This window comes from Xiphophorus maculatus, chromosome 13, assembly GCF_002775205.1.
Source record: "Xiphophorus maculatus strain JP 163 A chromosome 13, X_maculatus-5.0-male, whole genome shotgun sequence".
Lineage (NCBI taxonomy): Eukaryota > Metazoa > Chordata > Actinopteri > Cyprinodontiformes > Poeciliidae > Xiphophorus > Xiphophorus maculatus.
In genome coordinates, this window is record NC_036455.1 from 24,604,211 (window position 1) to 24,614,920 (window position 10,710).

At 37.4% G+C, this 10,710-nt stretch overlaps 2 protein-coding genes and 1 long non-coding RNA gene across 3 annotated transcripts; 1 reads left to right on the top strand and 2 right to left on the bottom strand.

Annotated features, from left to right (window-relative positions):
• Positions 1-5,382: 5,382 nt before the first annotated feature.
• LOC111610538 lies at positions 5,383-6,291 on the top strand. The gene is made up of 3 exons (XR_002753706.1): positions 5,383-5,589; positions 5,659-5,767; positions 5,845-6,291. It is a non-coding gene; the product is annotated as an uncharacterized LOC111610538 (long non-coding RNA).
• A 707-nt stretch (positions 6,292-6,998) lies between these two features.
• On the bottom strand, positions 6,999-8,375 carry LOC111610536 (histone H4). The gene has a single exon (XM_023345098.1). It carries the CDS (start codon positions 8,353-8,355, stop codon positions 8,044-8,046), a length of 312 nt encoding a protein of 103 aa, XP_023200866.1. The 5' UTR covers positions 8,356-8,375; the 3' UTR covers positions 6,999-8,043.
• Positions 8,376-9,143: 768 nt separating this feature from the next.
• LOC111610537 (histone H1-like) lies at positions 9,144-10,073 on the bottom strand. The gene has a single exon (XM_023345099.1). It carries the CDS (start codon positions 9,791-9,793, stop codon positions 9,164-9,166), a length of 630 nt encoding a protein of 209 aa, XP_023200867.1. The 5' UTR covers positions 9,794-10,073; the 3' UTR covers positions 9,144-9,163.
• Between the last annotated feature and the right edge of the window lie 637 nt (positions 10,074-10,710).

Here is a 10,710-nt window from a genome sequence, read left to right on the forward strand (position 1 = left end):
TGAAAAAAAATCTTCAGAAGTAGGTATATTTTCTAAAAAAATGATAAACTGCAGGTATTTAGTGATATTCCATTAGATTTAATATCGTTAAGATTTATGTGACGTAAACACGCATGTTGAGCTTTAACCAACCCTTGTTTCTAAACAGGCAAACGGCGACCGATGTGCAGTCCTCAAATTTGTATTTCCGCATGAACGGTTGGTCACGGCTACGGTTGATTCTGGTCACGGGAGCGGAGACGGAGTGCGGCAAAACAAAACACATATCGGAAAAGGCGGATTTTGGCATAAACTGGTATGTGAATGGTTTGGTTGGAAATGGAGACAGGAAATGAGGAAGACATGGATTTTGAAGGGTGGACGCCAGTGGGGAGAGGAAGAGGGAGAGGACGGGGAAGGCATAAAACAGATGAAGGAAAGGAAATGGGTGATATTCAAGGAAATAAACGAGAACTGGAAGGAAGTAGTTCCGAAGAAGAAAGGATAGTTAGGAGGAAAGTTGTGAGGGAGGAATTTAAAATAATATTAAAACTTAAGAACGAAGAAGAACAGGATAACATCAGCCCCATTGTGGTGTCAAGAGAAATAAAAAAGAAAATTGGAGATGTTGAAATGGTAAAGATTTTGAGAGATGGAAACCTATTGGTAGTTTGTAAAAATGAAGAACAAAAAAATAAGGCTTTAAATGTGGATAATATATGTAAAAAAACTGTGTTGGAGAAAAAAATTGTGGGAGAAAATAAAAAAACTAGAGGAGTGATTTATGGGATCCCTTTAGATGAAGATCTTGATAAAATTAAGCGAAGTATTGTAGGAGCAAAAGCAAATAACTTGAAGAGATTGTCAAGAACAATAAATGGAGAAAGAGTAGGAAGTTTGTCAATCCTCATTGAATTTGAAGGAAAAGAATTGCCACAAAACATCAAAATAGGTTATCTCAGTTTTCAGGTCAGACCTTATATCCCTCCACCACTTCGTTGTTTCAAGTGTCAAAGATATGGACACATAGCAGCAGTTTGTAAAGGGAAGCAAAGATGTCCAAAATGTGGTGAAGATCACAAATTAGAAGAGTGTAAAGAAGAAGCACAAGAAAAATGTTGTAACTGTGGAGGGCAACATAGAGTTACGTATGGAGGATGTGAGGTAAGGAAGAAGGCAAAAGAAATTATACAGATTAAAACAACTAAAAATATTAGTTATGCGGAAGCTGTTAAAAATGTGAAGGAGCAGACAACAAGAAAGAGTGAACAAATAGCGAGCCAAATCCCACAGCAAAACAAAGTACAATCAGAAGATAATATCACAGTATCAGTAGAAAAACTAATATTATTTGTAGCATATGTTATCAACTGCACGGACCAAGCCAAGCATAAAACTGAGAAAATTAAAATAATAGTGAGAGGAGCTGAAAAGTTTTTGGGGTTTAAAGAGGGATCATGGGAGAACATAAACAAAAAGCTGGAGGTAGATGGTAGATCAGGACCACCAGGTGAAAATAATTAATGCTAATATTACAATGGAATGCAAGAAGCTTAATTGCTAACGGACAGGAACTTAAAGGTTATGTTGATAGTCTTGAGGATAAACCAGAAATCATTTGTGTTCAGGAAACATGGTTAAAAACAACATTAGATTTTGTGATTAAAGGATATAATAGTGTTAGAAGAGACCGACAGGAGGAGAGAGGTGGAGGAGGATGTGGAATATTTATAAAACAAGGGATTCAATATCAGGTATTAGGGAAAGGGAAAGAACTTGAATATATAGTAATTGAAATATGGGAACAAGAAGGCAAATTTAAAATAATAAATTTTTATAATCCATGCAAAACATTATCAATTGAAATATTGGAGGAGTTAACCGAATATTTGGAAGGGAAAATAATTTGGTGTGGGGATTTTAATGCAAATAGTACATTGTGGGGTAAAAGTAATGATAGAAATGGACAAGTTATAGAAGAATTAATGGGAATGAAAAATCTTGTATGTATTAATGATGGGAGGGGAACAAGAATCAATGTAAGAACAGGGATGGAATCAGTTATTGATTTAACAATTGTTTCAGATGTTTTAGCTGGTATTTGTGAGTGGTTCATTGATAAAAATTCAACAATAGGTAGTGATCATTATCCCATTATAATAAGAGTAGGATTAAATTTAAATAAGAATATAAAGGTCAATAAAAAACTGAATTTTAATAAGGCAGACTGGATTAAATTTAGATACTTGAGTCAAATAAATTTAGAGAAAGTAGATATGACAATGGATATAAATGATATAAATTTAGAAATTAGTGAAATAATTATGGAAGCAGCAGATAATTCTATAAAGAAAACAGGGTGTAGAAATGATAAGAAAATGGTGCCATGGTGGACAAATGAATGTAAAAAAGCAATAAAGTTAAGAAATAAAGCATTTAAAGTACTAAAAGGTAACCCAATTTATAAGAATTTAATTGATTATAAAAGAAAGCAAGCAATGGTAAGAAGAACTATTAAGAATGCTAAAAGAGAATATTGGAGGAATTTCTGTAGCACAATAGGGAAAGAAACCAAAATAGAAAAAATTTGGAAAATAATTAAAAGAATGAATGGCATAAGGAGAGAGTTTGAATATCCTATATTAAAAATGGATAATATGAATATAGTAAGAGATGAAGATAAAGTTGAAATATTGGCAAGAACATTTAGTAAAATTCATAGTTCAAATAATATTAGTGAAGAGGGAAGAAAAGGGAGAGAAAATACAAAACTTAAATATAAAGAGTTAGTAGAGAGTGTTGAAGAAACAAATAATCTGTTAAATGTTGAGTTTACAAAAGCTGAATTGAATTCTGCACTTAGGAAGACAAAAAATACAGCACCAGGTAAAGATCGGATTTATTATAGAATGATAAGACAACTTAGTGAAAAATCAAAAGATATAATATTGCAATTATATAATAAAATTTGGGAGGAGGGAAAACTACCATTGAACTGGAAGGAATCAATTATAATACCAATAGCAAAACCAGGAAAAGATAATTCAAACCCAGAAAACTACAGACCAATAGCTTTAACATCCAATGTATGTAAAATAATGGAAAGAATGATTAACAATAGGATCGTATATTATTTAAATAGTAAAGGATATATATCAAAGTTTCAGAGTGGTTTTAGAAAAGGGAGGAGCACTAATGATCCAACGTTATGTCTAGAGCATGAAATTAGAAAAGCACAGGTAAATAAAGAAAGTGTAGTGGCAGTATTTTTTGACATAGAAAAAGCATACGATATGATGTGGGTTGAGGGATTATTAATTAAATTATGTATGTTGGACATTAAAGGAAAATTATTTAAATGGATTAAAGACTTTTTAACAAATAGAAAAATACAAGTTAGAATTGGTGACGTAATCTCAGGAAAATATAAAGTAGAAAATGGAACTCCGCAAGGAAGTATTATAAGTCCGTTATTGTTCTTAATTATGATAAATGATGTATTTAAAGATATTGGAAAAGAAATTGGATGTTCACTTTTTGCAGATGATGGAGCTGTTTGGAAAAGAGGGAAAAATGTAGATTTCATTGTAAGAAAATTACAAAAGGTTATTATTGAAATAGAAAAATGGGCGTTGCAATGGGGATTTAAGTTTTCAGTTGAAAAAACAAAAGTAATGATATTTACTCAGAAAAAATTAAACAAGGAAATAAAATTAAAATTATATAATCAAGAATTAGAGCAAGTAAAGTGTATAAAATTTTTAGGAATATGGTTCGATGAAAAACTAAAATGGAATATTCATATTCAAAAAGTGGTAGATAAATGTAAAAAAATCTTAAATATTTTAAGATGCTTGGCTGGCAGTGACTGGGGAGCAGATAGAAAATCTCTAAAACAGATTTACATTGGAGTGATAAGATCTAACATAGACTTTGGTTGTATAGTTTATGGTTCAGCAGCTAAAACACATCTGGTCAAATTAGACATTATTCAACATCAGGCATTAAGATTATGTACTGGAGCATTTAAAACCACACCAACAGCAGCAATAGAAGTGGAAATGGGAGAAATGCCATTAGATTTAAGAAGAACAAAACTAGAAATAAATTACTGGTTAAATGTACAAAGCAATAAATTTGATCATCCAACTAGAGAAATTTTAAGTCCATGTTGGGAAAAAGAAAAGAAAGAAATGAGGAGTTTTGGATGGACAATTGAAAATAAAATAAAAGAATTTAAAATGAATAGTTTAGAAATAAGTCAGACACCAATATCAATAACACCACCATGGATTCTACCAGAAGCAACAGTAGACATGTCAATAATGGAAAAGAAACAAGATAAATCTTACATAGCAGATAGTTATTCAGTACAGATACATTTAAACAATTATTATCAATATATGCAAATTTATACAGATGCATCAAAAATAAATGGAAAAATAGGAATAGCTTTTGTAGTACCAGAATTCAATTTAAAAATAGGAAAACGAATTACAGATGGATTGTCAGTATACACAGGAGAAATGTTGGCAATATTATTAGCTTTACAATGGGTAGAAGACATAAAACCATTAAAAACAGTGATATGTTCAGATTCAAGCTCTGCACTATTAAGTTTAAAGAACACTCAATCAGATAGTAGGATGGACATTTTATTTGAAATATTTCATACATTATTTAGGATACAAAATATGGGTTTAATAGTTATATTTGTGTGGGTTCCAGCACATATTGGGGTTGAAGGAAACGAGAGAGCAGATAAAATGGCAAAGAGGGCAATTCAAAATCCTATTAGTTTTACAGTTAAAACAAGTAAATCTGAGGGAAAGAGTATGGTTAAAGGAAAACTGATGGAAAAATGGCAAAAAAGGTGGGATGAAGAAAAAACAGGAAGATGGTTTTATAAAATTCAGAAAATAGTAGGAGAGAGAAGAAATGGAAGAAGAAATAGAAAGGAGGAAAGGGTGATAACAAGATTAAGATTTGGGCATACAGGACTTAATTATACACTTTTTAAAATAAAAAAGCATGATAATGGCAAATGTGATTACTGTGGAAAATATGAAACAATAGAGCATGTTATATTAGAATGTCATAAGTATGAAAGAGAAAGAAGATACATGAGAAGAGAGTTTGAATGTATAAAGGAAAAGATTAATTTATTAGATATTTTGAGGAAGAATTTGGGGAGTAAACACATACAAATAATTATTAAATATTTAAAGAAAACTAAATTGTTTCACAGAATTTGATTATAGTAGGTATGTTTGTGAATATGTGCATGATCTAGAGGGGTATAGTATAAAGTTAAGTATAAAAATGGATGAATGGGTGTGTATATATATATATATATATATGTATGATTTATTTATTTAGTTTATTCATTATTGTTATTTGTAGGAGTATATATATATATTATATAAATTGATAGTCCATCTCGAACCACACTCCATACCAGTATGTGGCGGTAATGCTACTTAAAGTTTGTTGTCAGCCGCCAATAAACTCAAGAAGAAGAAGAAGAAGAAGAGGTGTGTGTGTCTTTGCTTCCCCTACTACATGACGGCTTCACAAATGGCTGGTGTGCTTGATCCGCTCATCTGAATCGTAAGTGCCATTTTGTACCATCTGTGGTTGGGTTTTGGTGCCATCTATACCTGCCGTGCGTTTCTGCAGCGTTGCTCGGCTGGCGTTAGCGGCTGCAGCTGGAGGTCGTTGCGGCTTCCATCTAGTCCTCGCCTGCTGATCCGCTCTCTGCCTGGGTCGGCTGTGCTACCACTCCTGGGTAAGCTGCCTGTTTAGATTCTAATTCACTTTACCTGAATCCACGGGTTTTCTAATGAGTTTTTTTGGGGGGTTTAGGATTGTTTTGGAGTTGCAGCGCTTGGACGCTCTGCTGTCTTGTTGTGCCGGTGTTTGTTTGGGCCGCTCTGAAGGAAACCTGTTGCTGATTGGACAGGCTGAGGGAGCGGGGCAGGACTCCTCTGGCCCCATTTGAAAGGCACTGATATTGGACAACGACGATTTGTTCCACCGTTTAAAGTGTTTTATTTTTTTCTTTTACAGTTTGTTTGCTTGTTGTTGAAATTATTAATGAGTTTGCTTTCTTTTATTTTGACTGACTAATTTGTTTTCTTTTGCATTACATGTTTTGTTTGTTCATTTATTATTATTTGTTTTTGGAATAATTCAAACTGTCATTTTATTTCACATGATCCCTTTTCCTTTCCAGGAACAGAGTAGTGGGCCTGAAGCCATGCTTTTAAAAGGAAATGTTTTAATGAAATTGTTTAAATAAAATATTGTAAACTATTCTGTGTTCTGGTGCATCTTGTTTTAAAAAGAGCCCCCCCCCTGCTGGTCACAGAGGCGAGAAGGACCAGGAAGGATGCCGTCCTCTCTGCGGCTGCGTGAAGCCTGCGTCACGGCAGCTCACGGTGACACGTGAGAAAAACAAACGGTGAGCAATGAGGAGGCGCTGTGTGCTCATACGTTCAGCCCTTTCGCCGCTTGCATCTATTGGCGTATTAAATAAACACATTTTAAGTCAAACGGATTAAGAGATACTGGTGAGTGCACCACTAGTATTGTAAGCTCGAAACAGGTTTTTAAAAAACCAAAGAGCGGCTCTAAGATTTGAGTCCCGTCTTCCAGAATCTAGAACAGCTGGAAAGGAGCCGTTCAAAAGAATTGGATCGTTTGTGAACATCAAATAACTACTTATATTACAGTCTGTATTTTTAACTGCATGTAATACCTCTCTCAACAAACCACCTTTTTTTGTGTGTGTGTGGAAACTTTAACTGTGAAAAATGACTACATTTGTTAACAAACCCTGATTTTTATTTCCGTGTAGGAGTCATGTAATGTTCCGGCCGATGTTCCAAATTTATGTGATATTTATCCATCGCTATTGCAAATGACCCCAAATTTGTTACATCACCTTTTTAACTCTTATTTCCTTGACTTCGTTTTATTTTGGATGAGATATGATTGACTTCCGGTTTCTGATTTGATGCTTTTATTTTGATAAGACAACTTCGCTGTTGGAGCTTAACGACAAAAAAACAAAAAAACAACCGGAAGACAAGTTGCAACATTGTTGTTAAATGTATCTTATTAGCGCCACAAGGTAGTTTTTTTTTCCCTCCCACAAACTTTGATTCTCAAAATTAACCACATTTAATATTTCTGGGAAGATTTTTACAGAATAAGATTTTTTTTTTTCAGTTACCACACATCTGTAGCTGGTTTCTGACTTCTGTTAAGTTGATCACATTTATGTCTTTCACATTATAAATATTATTAAGTTTCTTTATCTGCAGACAAATACGAAAAAAAAATCTACATATCAAAAGTAAAATACACACTTCTGCTTCCTGATAAGATAAATAATAACTAGCTTGTATGCTGAGTTTCCGGTTTAAGATCAGGAGAATATTTACAAAATTTTTGAATTAAATTGAAACAGAAGAGCAAAATAATATTCTTCTCTGTTAGCGACGGCAAAACGTTTTCTTTACGCTGAAGCAGCAAATCAAACTCCTTCCTGAAGCGACAATAAAACATTTTATCTCTCTGGAAAACTGACGGCTTTTGTTTCCAAACTTTCTCTTCATGATCCAACCTGATGCCACCACGTCTGAATGAAATGAGATCTAAGCTCGAACTTTTATTTATATATAAACATATTCATAAATCTATTGTCTCAACCTGCTTCTTAAATTATTTGGGCAATTTATTTTAAATAGTTCACTATCCGTTACGAGCTGTTTCAATAGTAAAATATTTTTTGGAGTGAATGCAAATCATAACAGAAGCGGAGAGCAACAGCGCTCTGCTGCCTGGGTTGTGTGTCAAGTAGCAAGATACAAGCAAAGAAAATTAATAAAGAGATGTAAAATAAATAATCAGAAAACACTTTAAGGAGCAATGCTTCTTACAGTTTCCCCAAAAATCTGTAGTACCTTGTTAAGATTTCACAGGAATTCAGCTCATGATCCGATCAGTGTTTGGCCCTGAAAAGGGCCTTTGTTTGGTCGAGTGAGCAAAGTTGTCGGTTTAACCCCCGAAGCCGTACAGAGTGCGGCCCTGCCTCTTCAGAGCGTACACCACGTCCATGGCGGTGACGGTCTTCCTCTTGGCGTGCTCGGTGTACGTGACGGCGTCACGGATGACGTTCTCCAGGAAGACCTTGAGCACACCGCGGGTCTCCTCGTAGATGAGACCGGAGATCCGCTTGACTCCCCCGCGGCGAGCCAGACGGCGGATAGCGGGCTTGGTGATTCCCTGGATGTTATCGCGGAGAACTTTACGGTGCCGCTTGGCGCCTCCTTTACCGAGACCTTTGCCTCCTTTTCCTCTGCCGCTCATTTTGTTTTCTTCTTCTGTGGAAACACAAAGACGAATGTGAGCGCGAGCTGCGGAGCGTCGCTTTTTATGTGTGAGCTGCGGACCTATGAGGAGCCGAGCTCAGCAGCTCCTCCTACAAGCCAGATTGAGAACGTTCTTTTTAAAAGCAATAATTGAACTTTGATGAAATGAAATTATTGGCTGAATCAAACTCCGCTCAACAGAATCTGAAAGGAACAAACATCAAATAAATGTAGTTCTACTGGCTGTCATGTGAAGTTTGTGTTGATGCTTTTGTGCAGCTGAGGAACATGTGAGGGATTTCTGAACCAACTTTCACTCCATTTAACTTGTCAATGATCAACATGAAAAGTTCATTTTATATATGATGTGGCTGTTTAAACATTGTGACTTTCCTGATTCATGGTGACAGGAAGTGAGCGCTGTGTGAGCCTTTTGCTGGCTTTCCATCTATTCATTTGTGAACAGTGAAGTAATAAGCAGCGGCCAAAGACTCGTGTAGCATAAAGACACTAGATGAGAAGAAAAAGAGTGAAAGTTGATGTCTTCCACATATACTGGTATCCAGCCAAATGAGGTGAATCCTTTCTAAGAAGTGGAAATCCCATGACTGTTAAACTGCTGTACAACATGTGGCAGCTACATTAATTAATTAATAAGCCATATAGGTATAAATCGGTGTAAAAGTGTTGAAGCTGCGTGTATGAAGTAGAATGTGGGGTCAGTCAAAGTAAAGGACGAGCTCTTCAGCAGAATGTGTGTTGGCTCTTAAAAGAGCCTTTGGTGAGTAAAAAGCTGAAGCTGCTGTTTATTTCTTGGCCTTCTTCGCTGCGGCCTTCTTGGCTGCAGGTTTCTTTGCTGGACTTTTCTTGGCTGCGGCCTTGGGCTTCTTGACGGCGGCGGCCTTGGGTTTCTTGGCCGCGGCCTTCTTGGGGCTCTTGGCGGGCTTCTTGGCCGCTTTCTTGGCCGGAGCCTTCTTCGGGGACTTCTTGGCTGCTGCTGCCGCCGCTGCTGCGGGTTTCTTGGCGGCGGGTTTCTTGGCCGCTGCGCTCTTCTTGGCGGCGGGCTTCTTGGCCTTGACGGGAGCCTTCTTCTTCACCACCTTCTTTTCCGGTTTAGCGGCTTTGGGCTCCTTGGCGAGCTTGAAGGAGCCGGAGGCCCCCGTGCCCTTAGTCTGGCTCAGGGTCCCTTTGGTGACCAGCTTGGTGACGGCGGTGTTGATGCGCTTGTTGGCCTTGCTCACGTCCACTCCTTTCCCGGCCAGCACCTTCTTGAGGGCCGCCAGGGACATCCCCTTGCGCTCCTTGGACTCGGCCACGGCGGCCACGATCAGTTTCGGGAGGCTGGGTCCGTCCTGCTTGGCCCGGGGAGCGGACTTCTTCTTCGGGGCTTTGGCCGGAGCCTTAGCCGGCGCGGCTGCTGGAGCTTCCTCTGCCATGTCTGTCGGGCTGTTTCGTTCCTCGGAACTTGTGGAGCTCAGAGCGGGAGGCGGGACTTATAACACACATGAGAACCGTGAAGAGACAACGCAACCCGCTGCTCTGCTGCCGCCTCGAAAAGCGGCTCCACTTTGTGTTTTCTCCGCCGACATTGAGCCTCGAAACACTCCGAAAACAAACATCTTACAAGACCAAAGTCACTGAAGCAGGTAGAAAAGTCTCTCTCCTCCACGCTGAGCTCATGTTTGATGTCCGACAAGTTTCTCCTTCGTCCCAGGAGCCTTGAAAGCGGCCAGATTCTCGGTCTGTTTGCGCCGCTTGCGGGGAGTTTTCCTAGAATTTCGCCTCCGAAAACATCTAAAACTATTTTAAGTTGCATGTAATGTTTGCGTTTCTAATAACAGACAAACGAGGAGACAGAGTCACGGTGAAAACGTTGCGCTGAATCGATCCAGTGACTTTTAAGAGAAGCATTTTCCGCGGATGTAAACACACCGCTGTCCCGCTGCTGGAGGCGGACTGCTCCCAGATGATCCGCTGGATTAAACGTCTCATCTGCGCTAAATATGAATTCAGCAGCAGACGCAATGAAAATCTCTCATAGCTAGTCCCCGTCAGAAAATATATATCTTTTTTTGTTGCCTTTCACATTCGCACGACCTCTTAATCCACTTTTAAACAGATAGTTTTTGAATTAGTCAACTATTACTTGCAGACAAATTAAATTTCACGAGGTCATGACTGAAATACTACATTCTAAAAGCAGGACACTTAAGAAAATTAAAAATATCTTCATTTTGATGAAGAAAATTAAAATGACTCATTTTGATGAAACCAAAGTCTCATTCATTCATTCAGGTAACCATATAGTTGCTTCATTTTCTCATGTCAGGACCATCTTATTGTTTTCCACTAG

Excerpts from the sequence above, each read along its gene's own strand:
- LOC111610536 (XM_023345098.1), bottom strand. The coding sequence starts at position 8,355 with ATGAGCGGCAGAGGAAAAGGAGGCAAAGGTCTCGGTAAAGGAGGCGCC.
- LOC111610537 (XM_023345099.1), bottom strand. The coding sequence starts at position 9,793 with ATGGCAGAGGAAGCTCCAGCAGCCGCGCCGGCTAAGGCTCCGGCCAAA.